The 23,740-nt window shown below is 42.3% G+C and overlaps 1 protein-coding gene across 1 annotated transcript in view; it reads left to right on the top strand.

Annotated features, from left to right (window-relative positions):
• TAFA4 (TAFA chemokine like family member 4) overlaps window positions 1-23,740 on the top strand; it is a 422,848-nt gene that overhangs the window by 174,899 nt on the left and 224,209 nt on the right. The window contains exons 2-3 of the mRNA XM_068253832.1: window positions 17,773-17,908; window positions 20,838-20,953. Coding sequence (XP_068109933.1) covers window positions 17,829-17,908; window positions 20,838-20,953 — 196 coding nt within the window. The 5' untranslated portion in view covers window positions 17,773-17,828. The remainder of the gene's footprint in view (window positions 1-17,772; window positions 17,909-20,837; window positions 20,954-23,740) is intronic.

Here is a 23,740-nt window from a genome sequence, read left to right as displayed (position 1 = left end):
CTTGCAGCTGCTGTATATTTATGTCAGAATTTGTAGCAATTCTCCTTCTGTTATGATGATGATAGTGCTATATAAATCAATAATATAAATAATAATAATAATATGAGGTTCTAACCCCCTTATCAGTCTATCAAAAATTAAATAATTTTCTTTCCTGGATATGTGCTTTACAATAGTAATACAAAAACTGCCACAATCCTAATAATACTGAAGAATCACCCAAATGGCCTTGATGTCATTGTACTGCGTTATCCAAGTAATAGATCGCCACAAACATGCTGCTAGCCAGGGCTATTCCATCGATCCTGCAGTTTGAGTTAAAGCACTTCATGACATTTTTCATTTATATGATACTAAATGGACAGTAATCTCTTAAGAACACGAGATCATAAAGCTTAGAAATAGGACATTACGGCTTAATTAGTATTCCACATCCCTTAACGAGCTCCATGAATTTTCCTTCGTCACCGAAGGCAAAAAAAATTCTGTTTAAGCCTGCAAGGATTGACCCATATTTTACCTGACGTTAAATGTGTCAGTAAAATGTGGTTGGAGGCATTAGTGTATATGGTAGCTATTGCTCTTGTGGCTGTTTACCATTATGTATTATAAAGAAATCTGAAGTGAGGCTTCTATGTGTTCACCTTAAAAAATATAAGTTGTCTGACATTTCTGTTTATGTTTATTTCTACAATATTCATTCATAAATTATTTAGCCAGTTTTTCTTACTGTAAAATCGTACCTCCCCGAATTTACATTCAAGTTTTCAGTGGTGCTGGCATCTTTACTGCTGGCAAGGTGCATAATTGTGGACTTTTTTTCTACCCCTTCTGTATAGTGAGCAGTATCATCAGTTGATCTCCCAGAGTGCTCTGGGGCAGAAGGCTACATGACATTAAGACTAGACTAAACATCACTGGTAGGGCGGGGTTGCATACTATCGTACAGCCATATATCATTATAAGAAGCATTTTGATGCCAAAACCAGGATATTTAATGCGAAAATGGGTATCCTGAATCCTTTTTTAATGTTCTGTTATGAGTTGTTACAAGTACAGGACAGTGACCTCTAGGCAAAGTAACTAAATGGACATCACTAGCAAAAGTACGTTTTACAGATTTTAGCAAAGTGTCCTGTTTTCTTTTGTTTTGTACTGCAATGTGCTTAGTTGAATCGCAGTGAAAACATAATTTGTGCTGTGTATGTGCAGCTCTGCATTGCAGTGTAGACTAATCATTTCTTTTAACTTTGTATGTATCCTGAGAACAAACCATTCCAGAAACAGACTTGACCCAAAGTCTGTATGTTGCCAGTAATCTCCTGACTGGATGTTTCTGCCTCTACGACCAGGGGCGTAGCAATAGGGGGTGCAGCGGTAGCGACCGCATCAGGGCCCTTGGGCCAGAGGGGCCCCGAAGGGCCCTCCCTCAACTGCAGTATTAGCTCTCTATTGGTCCTGTGCTCATAATAATCACTTCTATAGATACTTTGAATAGTGGTAATCATTAACAAGCTGTTCCCCATCCCCTTCTTGCACCTCTGACACTGTAGTTACCATTGGCAGGTTTTGGTGCGCCGTAACAGTTGTTATGTATAGAGTGCTTGAGGGGCCCCATTGTAAGACTTGCATCGGGGCCCACAGCTCCTTAGCTACGCCACTGTCTACGACAGTAGATTCAGTTTGACTTTGACAGTGATAAGCTTTGACAGAGTTAACCTATGTTCCAGGAGTAGTCTTTGTCTAATGTGACTTGAGTTAAATCGTTTCCACTAGTTAATGTATCAGCATTTTATCTGTTAGCTCACCAAACTTGTTGGTGGCATTGATCCGGTTCTGAAACATGCCTGAAGAAGAAACTTGGAGTTTCAAAAGCTTGCAAATAAATCTTGTACAGCTTTTGTTGTTATGTCTTCGGATCACCAAACTTGCAAGTATCCACCAGTTCTCCTAATTCTGCTACAGTTGTTAATGCATTGTTCATGTAGCCCAAATTTGTAACATTCTAATACCACATTTTCTTTGTGGCACAAAAAGTGTTGTCAGTGGTGTATTGGAAATATGTTGTCCTTCTGCTCTAGACAGTGTAATAATAAGTGTAATAAGCAAAGCACCTTTCAAATTAGTAGATAACAGTTCCTGATTAGTGGCAAGTTTGTATTTCTCAAATACAGAAATCCAAGCAGTAAAAAGGCGTTGGCCTCGATTCTAGTAGGGTTTTTAAAGAGACTCTGTAACAAAATTTTCATCCTTATTTCTTCTATCCTATAAGTTCCTATGCCTGTTCTAACGTGGTCTGGCTTACTGCAGCCTTTCCTACTTGCACAGTGGCTGTGTTATCTCTGTTATATGATCTAATCTTCTCTCCTCTGTCGGCTCTGTCGGACTGAGGCAGTCAGACTGGAATGTGCAGGGCTGCTTGTGATAGGCTGAAGCTATACACACCCTCTCCAGCCCCCCCGCAGGCTCTGTATGACTCACACACTCTGCTTATGTGAGCCTATCACAAGCTGGTTAGTTTGTTTGTAAACACTGCCTAAAACTGGCAATTACAAGCCAGGTTTGCAGCAGAGAGTGGCAGAAACAGCACAGAGGGGCCCAGGAGAACATAATGAATAGAATGGTATGCTTTTTGTTGTAAGAATTTTAGAGTACAGATTCTCTTTACGCAAATTACCGCATGTACGGTAATTTATTGCATGTGGTAAGGACATTTAGCAATTCTGGTTGATTTTAGTCATGTGGTAATTGGTAAATTTTATTCACGAATTACCGCAAATTAAGCAATAATTTTACAAAAAAACACTATTCTCATAGAAATTAGGGGGCGTGTTAGCACATAATTTACCGATCACTTTAAGACCTGCCTGTACCTGGCAGTAAAGTCAATTTGTGTGCATTTTACAGTTTTTAGTGGAGTTTCTATTGCTGTTTTGGTGGAGTTTCAATTCAGGCTGTGTAATAGGAAAGAACAATAGAAATACAACTCCAAATACTGTATATACTGGATTTTTTTTTATATATATGGGATGCCTATAAATATACTTTTCACAGGTTGCTACATCATCAAATACACCTTCCTCAAACATCTTCCAAAGACTATCCTAAGTTATGAAAGACAATTTAAGACTACTCTTGTTCTTCTATACCGCATGCTTACCCATTGAAATACCGCACTGTTTACCATACTTTATGCCTTTTCCGCACGTTTTACCTCATGTTCGGAAATGCAGAAAAATCTTTCAGAATTGCTAAAAAAAAAAAAAAAAAAAAGAGGAAAATACTGCATGAGGTATTTTACCAAGAACAAAAAATATGTACTGCACATAGCTACCAGAATTAAAGGCATTGTGTACTCACAAGGGTGTAGCAGAAAAGATGCAGGCTGCAGAGTTTGAAGAGACATCCCCATCATCAGTCTGTTATAAAATGCAGTTAAGAATTCAAGTAATAAACAATACAGGGTGAACAGAAACACAAGAGCTAGAAAAGATTCTTAAAGAAAACCTGAACTGAAAATTAAAAGACAAAATAAACATACACAAGTCATACTTACCGGTACCTCCTGTATAGTCTACTCCTCAATCTATTTTTCCTCTCCTGCGTCCTGTTTGTCTACTGTGATCAATGGAATTCTCCGTCCTCCATTTTGAAAATGGCTATTACCCCATAACAGCTTCCTGGTCAGCACACTATTAAACTGTAACATCGCCCACTTGAGCCATAGGGAAACATGGACACATCAGTTCTCCTCTCAGCTGTAACTGACAGCAACTGATATATAACTGACAGCAACTGATATATTTCAGTTCTGACAAAATGTTGTCAGAACTGGAAGGGATCACTGTAAGAAGAAAATGGTGAACTTCTGAGAGGAACTGATGGCAAGGTAACTATGTAATGTTCATTTGAAGTTACCTCATGTGTTTATTTTAAATAATTTTACTCAGTACAGGTTCTCTTTAAATACAGAACACAGTTTAGTTAATGTAATAGTGGTGCCTACAGACTGGAAGTAGAGTCTCCACATCTAGCTGTCATGCTTATTGGTTGGCTATGGTACAGATCCCTAACAAGCGTGGAGCTAGTTGAGTCAGAATACCTGTTCTAGGTCAGTGACTCAGAAGGCCTGATTTACAGAAGTTGGCACAAACAGAGATGTGGGAGGAATCCAGATTTACAGAATAAATTGATCATAACCACCCGATCTCACATTGCACTTTTACTAAGCGTTTGCTGTGACCTTTTATGATTCCAGGGCCCAGGTGCAATTCAAATTTTCACTTGAGTTTTCACCTAGGTGATATTTTCACAACTTGTAAATAAAATCCTTTTTAAATAACTGTCAACAAGTAAAAAAATACTCAAAATAATTTTGAAAGTACTTATTAACGTACTTTTTGGTACTTTTTCAATCGCAACGTGCAGAAAGGTGACAAATTATCTCCTAGTAGAAAACTCAGGAGAAAAAGGTAATTGCATATGGGCCCAGGAGTTGAGGCCGTAATCTCTACTCGCCAACAAATAGCATTAGCAAGCTATACTGCTTTATACTATATTTTATGCAGAAGAACTGTCTTTACACAGCACATCAGTCTCTAATAACTTAAATAGTCACATGCAAATATGTATAATAATAATAATAATAACAATAATAGTAACAACCACAATAATATTCACACTGTTAATACACAGAGCAAAATGTGAGAAATGGAGATCTTCACACTTAGGCCCATATGCAATTACCTTTTTGTCCTGAGTTTTCTCTTCGGTGATATCTTCAAATGTGTCTGTCAATAAAATACCTTTTAAACCAACAGCAAGAAAAAATATACGCAAAATAATTTTGAAAGTACTTTTTCTCCTACTCTTTCTTGTACTTTTTCCATTTCAAATTGCTGAAAACGTATTCTAAATCTGATATCCTAGGAGAAAACTCAGGAGAAAAAGTTAACTGCATATGTCCCCTTATGTTTATACACAGATCAAAATATGCATTTAATACTAAAACTAAAGTCTTCCTATAGAATTACGCTCCCTATAGTCAAAATCTTGGACATAGAGATGCAAACTTGCTGAATTGCATATGGGTGTGCCCGCAGATGCAAGGGTCTGGGAGGAAGTCCAGCTTCATGCATATAATGCATATGCAAGGAGCAGAACATTGCAGAGAAATTTTTGCCTATTTAATTATACGGATCATATTCAGACTGGAAAACAATTGAGCCTGACTCCTTTGTATCATCTAACATTGAAGCAAGGAGAGCCATTATGAACTCCTCGTGACCCTATCTATTGCTCGGGTGCTGAATTGTGGTATCTGGGAGAATTCAGGTTTCATAGAATTCAGGTATTATAAGTGTCCTGACATTGTTAATAAGAAAACAATAATAATTAATAAATCAAAGTAATGAATAATATTAACAATAATAGTGGTTAATAATAAGGGTTAATAATAATAATAATAGTGTGTGCCCTTTATGTTTTAACAATGATTATTCTTACAGTGCATATGTTACAAACTGAAGCATGACAACAACAATAATCAGGCAAAAAAACAAGACAAACCAAGAAAACTGTTTATATTATTCTGAAAAGATGCAAAATGTACAGTATGTGCACAAATGTACCTATCAGGCAAAACCTCAGTTCACCAGAGCATTGTTTTTAATAGGGAAACCAATTGTGTATAAGCTCATTCATTTTACAAAAAGGAGGAATATAATGATTTCAGCAGTAAACAAGTGTATTATGGTCACTTGGGATTTATGGAATAAAGGTATTATGAGGAGAATGAATAAAGATCACATAAAATTGCACAAAACAGGTTTTTTAAATGATATTTAAGCTGCAGAAACCAAATAAAAATATGAAATTTAGATCTCCTTTTGAAACCAAGAAACCATACAGATCTGTGTGATTTGCATTCTATGGGCTTGATTCACTAAACTCATATCAGGGCTGTGATCGCGAAAACGGGCGTGCAATCGCAAATTATCGCGCAGAAAAAAGAATCATTTTCACACGAGTGCGCGTGATAATTCACAATTGCTAGTGCAAATTCGTGATCGCACACAAATGTGAAAATGTGCAGAAAAACAGCCGTGATATGAGTTATCACGGTTTAGTGGATCAAGCCCTATATGTTAGTGCTGTTATGGTTGCTTCTGGCAGCCATGATTGCCTGAGATGTAAAGGCCAGGGAAGCTGCATCCTCCCCTTTCTGTAGCTGTAGTAAATCTTGGTTAGAAAGTATTAAAAGCAGTGGAACAGCCAAAAATTTAGGCAAGTGGCATTATACACGTGGGTTTTCAAGTAAAATTGGGCTATTCTTATCTCCTAGTAGACTTGAGAAAAATAATTTTTGATGCTCTCCAGGTTTTCTGTCATCCAGGGCCGCCTTCAGCTAACAATATACATGACCTGCTGACCAGAAGGAGCTCTTCTTTCCACAGATGAGAGCAAAAGAGCTCCCTCTGCTGGCTGGTGTAGTAGTAGCTGTGTGTGCAGACTCCTGTCTGTTGGCGATCTGGAAGGAACCAGAAATGGTGAGTACTGGCATGGCTTGTTTGTTTTTCTGTGTCCCACGTAGAATCAAAATCCGTTGCAATTGGCTCATTTAAGAGGAGTAGCTATAGGTGGGCAGGGGGGGGGGGCATATGTCCCCGGGCGCAGCACTGTGAGGGCGCTCAGCATGGCCAATGCACCCCCACGTGCATGAGAGGTGACTCGCTGGCTGCCCGAAGAGCCCCGGCTTCTATCCTTCCCTCTGCAGAAGTATTAACAGCAGCAGAATAAGGCTATCTAAAGGGGGCACATCTGGCTATCTAAACAGGGTGAAGGGGGGCACATCTGGCAAACTAAAGGGGCGCACATTTGGCTATTTAAAGGGGGGGGGGCAAATCTGGCTATCTGTATGGGGTAAGGGGGCACATATAGCTATCTAAAAAACTTTTGACTCCACCCATGACCACATTCTAGTGTGGCCACACCCATTTTGTCCAGGGGGGGGGCGCAAAACCTGTCTTTGCCCCGGGCGCTGAGAACCCTAGCTACGCCTCTGGCTCATTCCACATTCCTTTAACTTCAGATTTCCTTTCCTGTAGTGCCCATAGAATAAGTATGCAGGTCAGAAGTTCTGACTACACTGGCTGAATGCCAGTTTCAAAAATGTAACTCAAGCATTGCTGAAGCCAGGAGATCGTTTGGTTGATGTACAGACTGCTGATATTTTTGAAAAGAAAGCAAAAATGGCATTTTTTTTTTTTAAAAATTCACTTCAAGTTCCCTTTAAAGAGACTCTGAAGCGAGTCTAAATCCACATTTTTAACTTCTATTTATGTTAAGCACTATAGCTAGTGCTAAATCGCTGCATCCCCATGGCAAAATGAGGGGTTTATACCCCCCAAATCCCCTGTGCTAAGTACAGGAGAGCTTCCTGCTTGAGGCAGAGCTTAGTGCTGTAGCTCTGCCTCTTTGCGTGTCAATCCCTGCTGATCGCCGCCTCTCCACGCCCCTCTTCCTTCACTGCGAGGGGCGGGGAGAGGTGGAGATCCGCGGGAAGATTGACGCGCATTGAGGCAGAGCTGCAGCTTAAAGCTCTGCTTCCATGGGCAGCAAAATCCACGACCAAGAAAGTTTTGGATTTTGCAAAGGGGATTTGGGGGGTATAAAACCCTCGTTTTGCTGCGGGAATGTGGCGTTTTGCACTAGCTATAATGCTTAACATAAATAGAGGTTAACGACGTGGATTTAGACTCACTTCAGAGTCTCTTTAAGCAGACATGAAATAAAGAGAAATTAAACTTGGAAAATTAGGCTACTCCCCAAATATTCAATTCTCTATTACAGAGCTAGGGCCTTCCTGGTCCTCTCACTTTGTCCCTGTCTCTGACCTGTTCCCCTGCTGTCCCCTGTCAAAATTGGCACCTTTAGGACTCCTTTAGTAAGCCTTTGGAAGCACTTGTTTCCCAGAGTACTTTGGAATATGAGCACATTCCCACTGTGCATGCACAAACGTGGACTTGTGGGTGCGCAGTATGCATCCGCTCATCTTCAGGAGTACTCCGGAACAAGAGTACATATTTAACCAAGTACATATTTAACCTGCAGGTTGAATCATTTCCCCAAGGGGAACATCGCTACAATGAGGACACCAAGAGAGGATTGGGGAAGTTCTATCGCATCCAGAACTTTACCTTTTCTTAGGGGAGTATCTAAGTTATCTCTGTGACCTCCTATATGCTAGTTTGGTTTCTTTATTTGATTTTTAACTGTGCGTCAACCAGACCAGTATCTATGGGAACAGTAAAAAGGGCGCCAGGTGCGGGCGCTATAAAAATGGCGCCTCATTTAAAACCATTATTAAATTATATTTATTGTTTTATAAAGTTAAAAAATGGCGCCGACCGTCAAAACGATATTTATCATTTTGTCGATATTTATTTATCGCTTTACCTGCTTTTTTTGTCCTGCCTGAACGATATTTATCGTTTTAAGCCCTGCTTTGCTGCCATTTAGAAAATGTCTGACCATCTGAGCCGATTCATTCGATTCAATACAAAAAGAACCGGCTCATTCGATTCAATACAAAAAGAACCGGCTCATTGATGAGCCGGTTAGTATAGCTTAGAATGCGTCCTGTGTGGACATGTAGCTGCCGGCTCCCGGCTCTCCTCCCCATCTGCCTGCACCTGTCACCCCTCACCTAGCAGCACCCATGTGTGCTGCTAGGTGCCAGGCTAGGTGAGGTGACAGGTGAGAAGGCGGGGAGGACATCGGGAGCCGGCAGCTATGCGCCCCACAGGACGCATTCTCTGCTATGTGGGGGGCAGCGGAGATCTTCAATCAACTTCATTGAAGGTCGCAAGATTGGAGGATACTGTATACGTTGGATTATTTACCGAGGATAATGGCGTGGGAACATTTTTTTAAAGGTACAGGTAAGTATTTCTGGGTAATTAAGAATATTAAAATACTTTTCTCATGGTTGCATTTTCATTTCATTTAACCCTTTGTGGAAAGGGGTAAGGGGTACTTTGTACCCCTATACTCATTTCTCCTGGGAGGGGGGATGGGCATCTGGGGTCCCCTTCTTAAAGGGGACTTCCAGATGCTGCCATGAACCCCCCACAGGGAGATATCGCCCCCCATCTCCTTCTGGGGCACCGGAGGTGGGGAAGAGCCCCTTGTCCGTGGATTGGACAAGGGCTCTAAGGGGGAGGGGGAGGCTTGGCCGCCCCTCCCCCCCATACCATGGACCATGCGGGCTGGTATAGCTCAGGATGCGAAGCCCCAGTCAGCCGGGACTCCGCATTCTGGCTATCTCAGCCTGCATGGGGGACAAGGGGTTACAGAGGCTCTCAGATTTCCCACACTCAGAACATTCCCCAAAAATAAAATGTTTTAATTTTTTTTTTAATATTGTTTCCCACTATCTTTTTAACGTATCCTGCAAATTTGGTGTTGCTAGGATGTAAGGGGCCTTTGCTATTAACTGCTGGGAAATATTTCCCACACGCTGACCAGCGACATTTAAATGTATCGGTTATTTTCTTTGAACTTTAAAATCGATTTTCTCAAAAAGTATAAGGTCTTCTTAACATTCCCTGCAAATTTGGTGTTTCTATATTTTAAGGGGGCTGTGCTATTAAACAGTAAAGTCGGTGGGCAGACATTTTCTAAATGGCAGCAAAGCAGGGCTTAAAACGATAAATATCGTTCAAGCAGGACATAAAAAGCAGGTTTTAAAATGATAAATTACGTTCACAAGATCTGTGCCATTAAAACAATAAATATCGTTTTAAACAAATATCGGGCAGAAGGGGGCGCCATTATTTAAACGGCGCCATTTTTCACTGGACGCATCCATGGCTGGACTTAGACATCCGGAACAGTCATTTCACTTTTACTACAGTAAACAAACCTTCTCCTAACATAATGCCAGGCGCAGTCTAATTATCATTGTTTGTACTATTACAGAAAAATGTGAAAGCACAAGTCCAATTAAAATGTGGCCTAATTAACTCTAAATGCTCTAGTGACAGTAATTAGGCCTTCAGAGATTTGTTGCTAAATGGCCATTAACTTGTTTTTTCTTGTAGAGCCAGCAAAGGTCTTTTGTGAGTCTGCAAATATAAACTATATGTGAATATATTGTTATCGTACATACCACTGAGTATTTTTCATCAAACACAGTATTCATTCAAAATTATAGAGGAACAATTTGTGTTGTCCCAAATTGTCCCAAATTTTAAACTCCTAAAATGGAAGAGAGTTGTAAAAACAGAATGTGGCTTTCTGCTTCTGAGCATGTTTAATTAACTAAGCTAGGAGTTCCCTGCTGTGCTAATACCAAACAATGTGCCCTTCAGTATTTGGGTTGATATGCCATTAATGGCCTACAAAACGGGCAGAAAGCTTTTTGCCACTGTAAATGCCTAGGAAGGAGTGCATACAAAAACAAGTGGGCATATGTGCGATTTCTCTTTTCCTTGTTGGCAAACAGACTGTACATAAAGTGGAGAAAGCATGTAAAATAAATCCATAGCAACTAGTGTGGATACGAACCAAACTATAGCCATATCAGCTGAGGTAACTGCAATGGGGTCTAACGGGGAGGGGACTATCTTACTAAAAGTGCTCTGACTCAAGCCTTAAAGAAGAACTTTACTGACTATAACGTATTGAAAAAAAGACTTATTTTTTACAATATTATTTTATAAATTATTTAGTCGGTGTTTGCTCATCATTTGCCCATTGTAAAACATTTCCTAACTCTGATTTACATTATGAAATTCATTGCAGGTGGCAACATCTTTACTCCTGGCAGGTGCATCACTGCAGAATGTTTGTTTACTGCAAATTCCAAAGTCAGTAGAAATAGTACCTAGTCTCCCAGAATGCTCTGGGAGGAAAATTCCGCATAGCTTACAAACAGCTTTGGGCTAAGCATTACTGAGAATGTGGGGTTACATACCAATACACAGCAAAATATAGATATAGGAAGTGTTTCTCATGCTAAACCAGGATAATTAACATAAAAGTGGGTATCCTGATTAATTAACTACATTCTACTATACGGTATATCACTGCAGTTCTGACTTAACCCCCTACAATGAAAGAGGCCCTTACATCAAGTTTCAGAATATTCATTTGAAAGAGTTAAGATTAGTGTTAGGGTTATTTTAGTGTAAAGGTTAAAGGAACACTATAGATTAACATGTTTTTTTCAATTGCGATAGGAAATGTTTGGGAAGTGCTGCTAAGTACTTTCACACTTTTCTAATGGTAATTCTGATGGCAGACTGAGCCATGAGGGGGGGGGGGGGGGAGGGATTTCCTCACAGTGCATCTGTTAACTCAGTGTGTGGATGAGAGAAAGCTCTGCTTGTGTCTCTGATTGAGCTCGCTTCAGACAGCAGAGGAAATGGATCTTATGTGCAACATAAACATTTGTAATTGTGTGTGTGAAACATGACACCTGACAGGCTTTTAATATAACTCTGCTTCAATATTACACTGTTCTTAGCATGTCAGACTGCTGAGATTCACCTATCCAAATGAGACATTCCAAATGTAGCTAAAATCTACACACAATGAATTACAGCTTTTGCCTCTGATATTTAGCATGAAACGTAGGAAAATGTTTACACAGCTACTTAGACATAATTTGTTCATTGTCATTTTAGAACACTTGGTTTAATAGTGTTCCTTTAAGGTTATAGTCAGGGTTAAAAAGTGATAAGATTACTGTTAGGGATAGATAAGGTTAAGGTAATTTCTTTTCTAGCATAAGGATTAAGGTCACTGCTTAGCACTACAAGGTGAATGATATTATATGGAGGGCGTTGGGATCTGAAAACTGGAATGCTTATTAACGTTTTCCTATGAAAACCAATCATTTCTTCGTATTCCCTTTCGATACATTCTACATAAATTTATATACAGTACGTTCTTGCATATGCTTTTTCATATTTATTTTTCTTAAAGTATCCATGCCCAAGGTCTTTGTAATTCCACTCAGGGTAATAATATTAAACAACTTTATGATAGCACAGATGGTTTATGTGTCATCCTATTCAAGTACCTGAAATATTTCCATATTAATTGCAGCCTATTAAGTGCGTGGTACGATCAATGATCCAGTTCATTTACATTCTTTCTTTCATAAGTAGTCATCGTGAGTGAGAGACCCTTCAAACCACTTAGCAAGCCCTTGTACAAGAGTCTAATTGCGAAGGGCCTTTGGATCATAGGGTCAGTGGAATTGAACACTATTATATACTATTATACCCACATCCAACTAGGAGTGCTCACTGAGAGGTAAGCTCTCTTTCCACTGCATACGACTTTAATATGAGTACATTGACCAGTGCCACGTTTCCATAAATAAAGTTGTTTTTCAATGAGCAATGTCCAGTTTACAAAAAAAGACCTTTTAAAATGGATAAATGCATGTGGCACCGTGGTAAAGTGGATTTCACTCTTGTCTTGTAGGGCTGGGTACACAGTTTAAATCTGGACCAGGGAACTATTTGCATAGAAATTGTATCTTCTCTTTATCTTTGCGTGGTTTTCCTCCTGTGTTTTTTTTGTTTTGCGCAGAGAAAAGGTTGGACAATTTCTTGAGATTGTACATGTTGGACCAACTTTAACAAGAATTGTATGGTGTGTGTGATGGATTGTCAAATTGTATTCAATCTGAATAATTTGTATGTAACTATTCAGTACATAGGAAACTTTATAATTGTTTGTATAACAACAAGATGAATGGAATTACTGTATTAAAAATAATGTATGTATGCATATATATATATACTGTATATATATATATATATATATATATATATATATATATATATATATGAATATGGTATAAAATAATATGTTTGGAACGGTGAGTGTTAGGTAGAATTATAATAAAATGTAACTGTATTATAGTTGGTTTATTTATTTGTTTTAATTAATAAACAGAAATCAATGAGCGGTTGCAGGAAAAGAGTATGTTAAATTAAATTTCAAGTAAAATATTCATATTAAAAATCAAAAAGATCAAAAATTGACTGAATGTAATGTTTTTCAATACAACCAACCTTTTTGCCATATTCAATCTGTTTTTATGAAATTGCATCAGTCTTGAACACACGTGTGTAGTACCTCGAACAGCTAACTCAGTACTTTCAATCAACTGAAAAATTAAATCGGTTTTGTTAAATTGAAGAAAAAAAAGTATGCATATCTGGGGCTTCCTCCAGCCCCCTCCAGTCTGATGCTCCCTCGCCATCCTCCTGCGCTGCCTGGATCGTCCGGAATTCGGCCTGGAAAGTCCTTCAGTCGGGACTAGTCGGCCCAGGTATAATCCGCCGAGCGCGATCCCACTTCACACTCTCTTAGCCAGGAGCATTCTGTACCTGTGCAATAGTATGGGACAGGAGCATGAAGGAGGCATGCGCGTGGCCGGGTATGTGTAGTATGTCCCAGACTGAAGAACTTCCTGGGCCTAATTCTGGAGGATTGCAGAGGATCCAGGTAGCCCAAGAGGACTGCAAGGGAGAGATCAGCCTGGAGGGGGCTGGAGAAAGCCAGCATATTTGACCAGAGGGGAACTGTTCCCAGGGGACACATCATTGCAGGTATGATGGGGGTGTCGGGGGCACATGCTCTTTTGCTAATTTTCTCACCAAAGTGTCCCTTCCTCTCATCTCAGAAAGGTAAAGGTGGGAGGGTTGCAACATGTGAACAATAGGCATCCCGGAAGATCTCGGGTCTCTTTATTGCGCAAATCATTTTTGGATTATAACTGCACTATGTGACGGATTGCGAAGAAGCCGCCGCGCGCTCTGACAGTGAGGCGGCAGTATCCGCGCACAGAGCGGCGGTTTCCCAGCAGCAACATGCTTCTGGTTTGTCTGGACCTAGTAGTGCACACAGATGGAGAGCTACGCGCACGCACACTGCAAGACAGGCTCTTTATGCCAATAGGAGAAGGGTCAGCTGATTGAGGCGGTCAGCTGATCCCAGCTCAGCAGATGATTGGTTGATGGGAGCTGGGCGGCGCTGGGGAGCGCTTCACTATATATATCTCTTGCTGTTCAGTTGCTGGTTGTCTGGCGTTGCGAATACCTATGTGTTAGCACTCAGACCTTAGTCAGATCCTTCAGTGTGGTGGAACCAGGTGGACCTGGGAATCCACACTTAGCCAGTTTACTGTGCATCATCTGTGTTATTCCTTAGACCAGTTCCAGGGTGTAGAGACCACGGACCTCACACCCCAGACTAGGAATACTGTGTATCATCTGTGTTATTCCTTAGACCAGTTCCAGGGTGTAGAGACCGCGGACCTCACACCCCAGACTAGGAATACTGTGTATCATCTATGTTATTCCTTAGACCAGTTTCAGGGTGTAGAGACCACGGACCTCACACCCAGACTAGGGAACTTGTGTTATCATTCTGTTATACATCAGACTAGTTCCAGGGTGTAGAGACCATGGACCTCACACCCAGACTAGGGAACTTGTGTTATACATCAGACTAGTTCCAGGGTGTAGAGACCACAGACCTCACACCCAGACTAGGCATTGTTTGATATCTGTTATGACTTATTGCTTTCCTGACTACTCCTCTGATCTCTGATTCGGTACCTTGCACATCTCATACTCCGTTGCCAAACCCTGCTTGCCTTGGATACCGAATCAGCTTTCTGTCTTTGTACTTTATCTGTCTGTGTGTTGCCGACCCGGCCTGCCCGACCTTTCTGGCTGTCACCCACCCCTTGGGTGCTCAGTCCTCCTGCAGGGGCCCCCTGCTCCTCAGAGGGGGCTCTGCTGCAAAACCAGTCAGGGTCTCCTCCTCCTGGAGCCCTTGACTGCATCAGAGTCTGTCTCTACTTATTGGACCACCTGCTACCCCGGTGGTCCAATTCTTACTGTTACACCAAACACTTACACGCTTCAGGTGTCCAGGGGTTAGTAATATATCTGTATTATCGGTGATTCTGCAGATCATCAATAATCAGGTATATATCTGTATTCTTGGTGATACTCCAGATCACCAATAATCAGATTCTCTCTGCGTGCTGACACCGATCGTTACAGAACGCCAGACCAAACCAATATGGACGCAGTCGTCTTGACACACTCACCACTTCGGTGGAAAACCTCATCAGAGTGATGGACGGTCAGCAGGCCCAGATCTCTGCTATATCTGGGTCACTACAAGTCCTACAGACAACTGTAAATTCAGTGCTATCCCCTCCAGTTACAGACTTGAGAATGTCTGTACCCGAAAAGTTTTCTGGCCATAGATCTGACTTTCAGAATTTTAAGAATCGTGTAATGTCATATTTTGAACTGAGGTCTAACCTGTCAGGAACAGAGGCACAGATAATTATCTTTATTAAGACTTTACTCTCAGGGGATGCTCAGACCTGGGCGTATAATTTAGAGTCAGGGCATGAAGCACTCAGGTCAGTTTGAGGAATTTTTTAAGTCCATGGCCATAATTTATGATGATCCAGACATTGCCTCTACCGATAAGCGGAAGTTGAAGATCTTGCGCCAAGGCAAGGATCCAGTGGAGGTTTATGCAGCTGAGTTCAGAAAGTGGTCGGTATCGGCTAGGTAGGGGGCTTTTGCGTTGCTGGATTGTTTTCTATCAGGGTTATCAGACGCAGTCTCTGGATTGATGTTGGGATACCCTGAACCGAAAACCATTGAGGAAGCTATCTCTTTGGCAGTACGGGTTGATCGTTGGTTACGATATCAAAAACAAACCCGTGGTAAGGACCGGATCAGATATGTCTCCTATACCGCTCCTCCACCTGCCTCACCACCACCTGAGCCAATGCAAATTTATCAGTCAAAATTGACGCGGTCAGAGAGGAATCGCAGGAAAACAGAACAGCTCTGTTTATACTGTGCAGAGGAGGGTCATAGAGTGCAGAATTGCCCCAAGAAGTCGGGAAACGCTGCCGCCTAGGAGTAGTCAGAGGTAATACCCTAGGCGCGCAGTCTTCACCTCTACATGACAATCGTCTGCTACTTCCCTGTTCTGTCACATGGGAAGGTCAGACTGTTTCCACTGAAGCTTTCGTTGATTCCGGTTCAGTGGCTAATTTTATTGATTACGATTTTGCTAAAAGATTGGGAATACCCATGCTCCCCTTGGATCAACCGATCCGGGTCACTGCTGTAGATGACTCTCCTCTGCAGAGTAGGCACCCCTTATCCCGTACTCCAAGTTTGCAACTCAGTGTGGGGGTCTTACATGGGGAAAATCTGCAATTTCTGGTTTTGCATATGGCAACCTCTACCATCATTCTTGGCATGCCCTAGTTACAAATTCACTCGCCTCAGATAGACTGGGTTTCAGGTCAGCTAACGAGCTGGTCATCCCATTGTTATCATCATTGTTTAGAGAAAGTAACCATGGGTAATACCAACATTCAGGTTGAAGGTGTACTGAGACAATACGCAGAATTTGCTGACGTCTTCTGTCCTAAGTCAGCGGACAAACTTCCCCCCTATCGTACCTTCGATTATCCCATCGATCTGAGATCTGGTTGTATGCCACCCAGGGGTCATCTTTATAACCTATCTGGGCCGGAGAAACTAGCTATGCAGGAATACATCAGGGAAAACTTGGCGAAAGGGTTCATCCGTCCCTCTCGTTCACCAGCAGGGGCAGGTTTCTTTTTTGTAAAGAAAAAAGACAGAGGCCTCCATCCTTGTATTGATTATCGACTCCTGAATAAGATCACAGTGAAAAAACGCTACCCTTTGCCATTGATTGACGATTTGTTCACGCAGGTGACCAACGCCAAGATTTTTTCCAAGCTAGATCTCAGGGGTGCATACAATCTAGTCCGTATCAGGGATGGCGACGAATGGAAGACGGCCTTCAACACACCCGACGGGCATTACGAGTACTTGGTGATGCCCTTCGGGTTGGGCCGTCTTCCAGGAGTTAATCAATGAGGTGTTCAGGGAAGTGTTGAGGAAGTTTGTTCTGGTTTACTTGGACGATATACTCATTTTTTCGTCCAGTCTCTCTGAACATCGCCAGCATGTCAGATGGGTTTTAAAAAAGTTAAGACAGAATCAACTTTATGCCAAATTGGAGAAATGCCTCTTTGAGGTAGAGTCTGTAGCCTTCTTGGGGTACATTATCTCCACTTCTGGTCTCTCGATGGACCCAGGGAAAGTTTCTGCTGTCCTGGAGTGGCCGACCCGGCCTGCCCGACCTTTCTGGCTGTCACCCACCCCTTGGGTGCTCAGTCCTCCTGCAGGGGTCCCCTGCTCCTCAGAGGGGGCACTGCTGCAAAACCAGTCAGGGTCTCCTCCTCCTGGAGCCCTTGACTGCAGTAGAGTCTGTCTCTACTTATTGGACCACCTGCTACCCCGTTGGTCCAATTCTTACTGTTACACCAAACACTTACACGCTTCAGGTGTCCAGGGGTTAGTAATATATCTGTATTATCGGTGATTCTGCAGATCATCAATAATCAGGTATATATCTGTATTCTTGGTGATACTGCAGATTACCAATAATCAGATTATCTCTGCGTGCTGACACCGATCGTTACACACTATAAATCAGGTGGAAGACTGAGAGGGTGACTGAACATATTTATATTGTGAGTTCACTTTAAATATGAACTTGTGCTTTGAATAAAAGTTTGGTTTAATAATAGTAAACAATATTGGAAAGGAAAGCTGTGCAAACATGAGAATTTAAACCTAATTGCCTTCTGTTCTGTTTCTCTTGCAGGTCTCTTCTGGGGAAGACATTTTATGAGATGCACAGCTAGTTACCTGTAGCTGCAAATGGGAATTTGGAGCAACTTTGAAGCAGATACAAAAATAATTGTGTTTGACTGGAATAAAATTCTTGCAAAACCCCTAAGGTAAGACATTTCCTGAAACACAGAGACAGCTAAGGTGAAGGAGACACTTGTGTTGTTAGTGAAAGGCAGCACAGGTGTGGTGTGTATTGTGGCTGGAAGAATGCTGTTCATACTCACTGTGGGACAATGTTAAAGGGTTACTCTACGTCTATTGAGAAGAGAAACCATTTACAATAATGCAACCATAGCACACCCACAGGTGTTAGTTGTGTGTAGGTGCGGAGACAGGATTTTCTAGCTATGCCATTGCAGGAACCTCAAATGTGTTTGTCTCTTCTGTGTCTGCTGTGTTTACTCAAGTCTCGACACTTGCAGGCATGGACTTATTAGCTATAAGGACAAAAAGGACACCTACATTTATTACAGCTAGAGACCCCATAGTGTCCTTATGGTACTGCCAACCAGCCAGTCTGCCTGCTCACCTACCTATTTACCCATTGTCTTTATCTCCCTTTAAGAAGAAAATGGTATGCATAAAGTTACCTGCCCTGCTTTGTTGGCTGCAGGCTCTTGCAGCTGTCATGTGTGGACTCCTAAACAATCTCCCAGCACATTGCGTGATTGGATGGATACAGAATTCAGATATGAGAGCTTACACTTATGTGAGGCACAATGAGGACAACAGTGTTTTGATGGACACAATTGGGCTACTTACCAAGAGATATAATGGGGATATTTGTGGTGGGGGACATAATAGGTGTACTTGATGGAAGACATAAGTTGTGTTTTGGAGTATATATTGAGGGCACTTGTGGCCAGTGGTGCAACTGACGATATGGAAGAGTGTGCGGCACCGCCTATAGAAGAGAGAGGGAGGGCACTATATTTAAAATAAAGCTACAGATTCTGCTTGTGAAAAGGGGGAAGCACAAGATAGCCTAGAGGAGAAAAAGTATGAGTTTGGCTCTTTTCATTAAAGTAATTATACTTAAAGAGACCAAGGATTGAGCATCATTCCAATCAGTTGCTGATAACCCCTTTCCCATGAGAAATCTTTTCCCTTTCTCAAATGGATCATCAGGGGGCTCTGTATGGCTGATTTTGTGTTGAAACCCCTCCCACAGTGTGATGTCAGGACCATGGTGCTGACATCACACTGTGGGAGCCTTGTTGCATTGTGGGAAATACCAGCTGTTTCCAACTGCCAAAAAAAGCAAGCAGCAGCTACTTCCACTGACATCACCTGCCAGCAGTACAAATGTCACCATGTGATAAATGTAAAAATGTAAGTCTGGGAGAGGAAAGATTTTACAATGGGCAAACACTGGCTAAATCATTCATACATAATTATTGTAAAAATTAAGCAGTTTTGTTCATTACGTTATTTTTACAGGAGTTCCTCTTTAAAGGGACACTTAAGTCAAACAAAAAAAAAATGAGTTTTACACACCTGGGGCTTCCAATAGCCCCCTGCAGCTGTCCGGTGCCCTCGCCGTCTCCCTCCGATCCTCCTGGCCCCGCCGGCAGCCACTTCCTGTTTCGGTGACAGGAGCTGACAGGCTGAGGACGCGAGTGATTCTTCGTGTTCCTGGCCACAATAGCGCCATCAATGCTGCTATAGCATATATCATATACCATATAGCAGCATAGAGGGTGCTAATGTGTCTGGGAACGCGAAGAATCGCTCGCGTCCCCAGCCTGTCAGCTCCTGTCACCGAAACAGGAAGTGGCTGCCAGCGGGGCCAGGAGGATCGGAGGGAGACGGCGAGGGCACCGGACAGCTGCAGGGGGCTATTGGAAGCCCTAGGTGTGTAAAACTCGTTTTTTTTGTTTGACTTAAGTGTCCCTTTAAGTGTTTTGTGGATAAAAATATACTGTAATCTGGCTGTTAAACATTATGGTCACATGACTTGTGCCGCTGCTGGTCGGTGCACCCCTTCTTCTTCTCTACAGCACATTGCCTTCTGAAAAAGAGTGCCAAGCTGAAACTCATCCTCCTTTAAATTGTGGTGTATGGAGTGACATAGCACATGCTTATGATCTTTACCTCCCGTCTCCCCTCCTTCCCTCCCCTCCCACATGCTCTTAGGGAAAGTTATGTGGCTAAGCTGCCATCATGTAACCAAGCTAGTGGTGTAAAGTTAAAGTATTTAGTATTTACCCATGTACCACTTATATTAATTTATTGTATGGTGGAGTGAGGCTAGTGGGAGAGATAAAAATGTCTTTATTGGAGAAGATTATTACATTGACAAATGATCCTGTGGCAAAGGCATGCAAACTTCACCTGGGTCATAACAATTAACAACAAGGGTTGTTAGTGAATTAGTTAGTATGCCTGCACTAAGATTTTTCATTAAATCCAGGAGAGCTGCTAATTTTCTAACCTTTGGCCTAGCCCTAATATGATTAGATACTAACCAGGTAAGAGTAGCAAACCTTTGCCATCTATTGGCATGTATTGGGCAGCAAGGTGGTGTAGTGGTTAGGGCTTTCGCCTAGCAGCGCTGGGTACCCAGTTTGAATCCCAGCCAGGTCAACATCTGCAAGGAGTTTTTAGGCTCTCCCTGTGTCTGTGTGGGTTTCCTCTGGGCACTCTGGTTGCCTCCCACATCCCAAACACATACAGATAAGTTAATTGGCTTCCACCTACATTGGCCATAGACTATGATACATACACTACACGATATAGACATATGACTCTGGGAGGGATTAGATTGTGGGCCCCTCTGAGGGACAGTTAAGTGACAAGTCTATATACTCTGTCAGTATAGGACAAGTCAATATACTCAGCACTGCGTAAGATGTCGGTGTTATATAAATAATAATGATACAAAAAAATATTGGCAGACAATTTCCAGTATATCCAGGTTATTTTTGAAGGATCACTTCTGTCTCTTATGGTTTGATAATGTCTTTAGTGAAACAGGACTAATGTCTTTTTCATTCAGTAACTCTAAAATAACCTCAGTTATTTTCTCCCCTGTAGGATGAGATTCTATGCCAATTCAATGCTTCTGACTCACTGGCTCATCTTGGTCTACATCTTAATGGTGTGCTGCAAAGTTTTATCTGCCTCAAGCCTCCATTCCCGAGGGCAAACAGGTACAGTGCTTACGCTGATTACTCACAACTGAGACCAGTTTACCTGTCTGGTAGTAACTCACCGTATCTCACTAGGTTGTTACCTAACTTTTATACATTCATAATGATTCCACATCACACATGGAGCTGGTACTCCAAACAAATGGCACATATACATATATAAGGTCTGTGTTACCTGCCAAAGGTTTTCTAAATCCGTTCAATCTGTTCTGTGATCTTCAAATAAGTCTAGAGAGTCAGATAGACAGCTTGACCAACTCTCTAGCATGCACTAGCATCTAGCATTGCTACACATACACATATAGAGCTTGGGCACAGAGATGGAAAGTTATAGGTTAGAGGAGCGCAGAAAGATTTAAAAGGGATTCAACATATTAACCTCCTTGGCGGTAACCCCGTGTGTGACACGGGGTAAGCCGCCGGAGGGTGCCGCTCAGGCCCTGCTGGGCCGATTTACTTAATTTTTTTTTTTTGCTGGACGCAGCTAGCACTTTGCTAGCTGAGCCAGCACCCCGATCGCCGCCGCCGCGCGCCCGATCGCCGCTATCCGGTGCGGCGCGCCCCCCCCCCCCCCCCCCCCAGACCCCGAGCGCTGCCTGGCCAATCAGTGCCAGGCAGCGCCGAGGGGTGGATCGGGTCTCCCAATGACGTCCCGACGTCGCTGACGTCGGTGACGTCATCCCGCCCCGTCGCCATGGCGACGGGGGAAGCCCTCCAGGAAATCCCGTTCTTTGAACGGGATTTCCTGATCGCCTATCGCCGGAGGCGATCGGCGGGGCTGGGGGGATGCCGCTGAGCAGCGGCTATCATGTAGCGAGCCCTCGGCTCGCTACATGATAAAAAAAAAAAAATTTAAAAAAAACTGTTGCGCTTCCCCCTGGCGGTATTTTTCATACCGCCAAGGGGGTTAAAGACCACCTGCCTCTGCTGTCTACTGGTCTACATTTGCTTCAGATAAAGGACTGTTTGACTGAAATGCCCCAAAAAGTCTGGATTTGGTAAGTATCTCATCTGAACATCATTGAGGTTAAATGGGGAAACATTTTGGTGGATTCTGATCTCCAAAGAGCAACTACAACTGCCAAATGTACTGATGTGGCATGGGAAACCTTCTTATATCTAGGGAAATATCCCGTTCAATGGTTTCCCTCTGAGCATGGGCATTACAATAGCCTCCACGAACCCTGCCATAATAATGGGCAAGGTCAATGTGCCTCCAGGGCAATACTTTAACCACCCCACCATAACTACCCACAGAGAAAAACAATTAAAAAGGCAGACTACTTAGCTAGTTGGATAAATAGGCCAAAGCAGACCTTCTTTATTTAAATCAACCAAATTAACAATTCTTGTAAAGAACATAACAAATATAAACTAAATTGAGGTGAGGTATCCGGAGGCCTACCATTTTACACCACATTGAAGTTATTTTGGCATGCAGCCTATCTGGCCCCTAGCCGTGGTCGCCGGCTCAGGGACAGCTGCATGCCCCCACACCTTCTGCAACAGCAGAGCTTTACTTTGGACACTAGGTGTTTTGCCCCGCGGCAAAACCCTCACGTAAAACACACTATATCAAGGTTCTATTGCAACTATGTAATGTTCTGCACCACAGTGGTGTACTATTCTGTATAGTCAGTGGGGGAATTTCTATTGTTCACCGGACAGGACTACTCTATATCCATCGGTAGCTGAACACACACACACACACACACACACACACACACACACACACACACACACACACACACACACACACACACACACACACACACACACACACACACACACACACACACACACACACAGCATAGTCTGACTGTTCAGTGAACAATTGAGATTCCGGCACTGACTATACAGAATAGTGCACCACTGTGGTGCAGAACATTACATAGTTGCAATCAGGGCCGGATTTGTACTGTTTACCATCCAAGGCCACTGTCAGCAGCCGCACCCCTTCAGCATAGGTAGCCAGATGACCCTTCCCCTCACCTCCAGTATAAGTAGCCAGATAGCCCTCCCCCCTACAGTTTAGATAGCCTGATAACTTCTCCCCCCTCCTTCCCTCTAGTATAAGATGCCAGACCGTTCACCCCCCTAATATAGCTTGCTGCCCACCTGCCCTTGATCCTATGGGGCCTTGGCTTAAATCTGGCTCTGGTTGCAATAGAACCTTGATATGAACCAACAGATGATCCTTGTGCATTTGCCAATCCAGCGTAACACATAGCCCAGTAATGTTATGTCTTTATATACATGTACAGCAGATGAAGTAGCACAGTGTATGATAATAAGCAACATTATGCAGAAGCCAGACCAATCTGAGCCTCAGTGTGAACTGGGAGAGGATCCTTGGAGCAATAGCCAAGCTAGTGTAAATACATAATCCAATAATGTAATGTAAAATCTTCACATTCAGGTAGGGTACTAGAAATAAAGCCAACGGGAATCATAAAGCACAGATTATGGTAGTAAACCTTAAGTGCCAGCCAGGCCAATCTGAAGAGGTAAATATACTCTAATAAGGAGAAAATCATTCCCATAGTTTTACAGATGATAATATATACACTGTATAAAATGCTGGCCAAAGCTGGGATTATAATAGTTCAGCAAGCTATAAATAATGACCCACACCAGCGAAGTATAGGGGAGACCACTAATGGTTACAGGATAATGCTCTCAGCAAAATATACTGTATGTTATCCTCATTCTCCAAGAAAAAAATATATTATTCAATCTACTGCATAATGGGACACAAGACTATGGTAGGGATTAGATTGTGAGCTC

This window comes from Hyperolius riggenbachi, chromosome 9, assembly GCF_040937935.1.
Source record: "Hyperolius riggenbachi isolate aHypRig1 chromosome 9, aHypRig1.pri, whole genome shotgun sequence".
Taxonomy (NCBI): domain Eukaryota; kingdom Metazoa; phylum Chordata; class Amphibia; order Anura; family Hyperoliidae; genus Hyperolius; species Hyperolius riggenbachi.
Note: the sequence above shows the minus strand (reverse complement) of the source record. Positions and strands in the feature narration are given on the sequence as shown.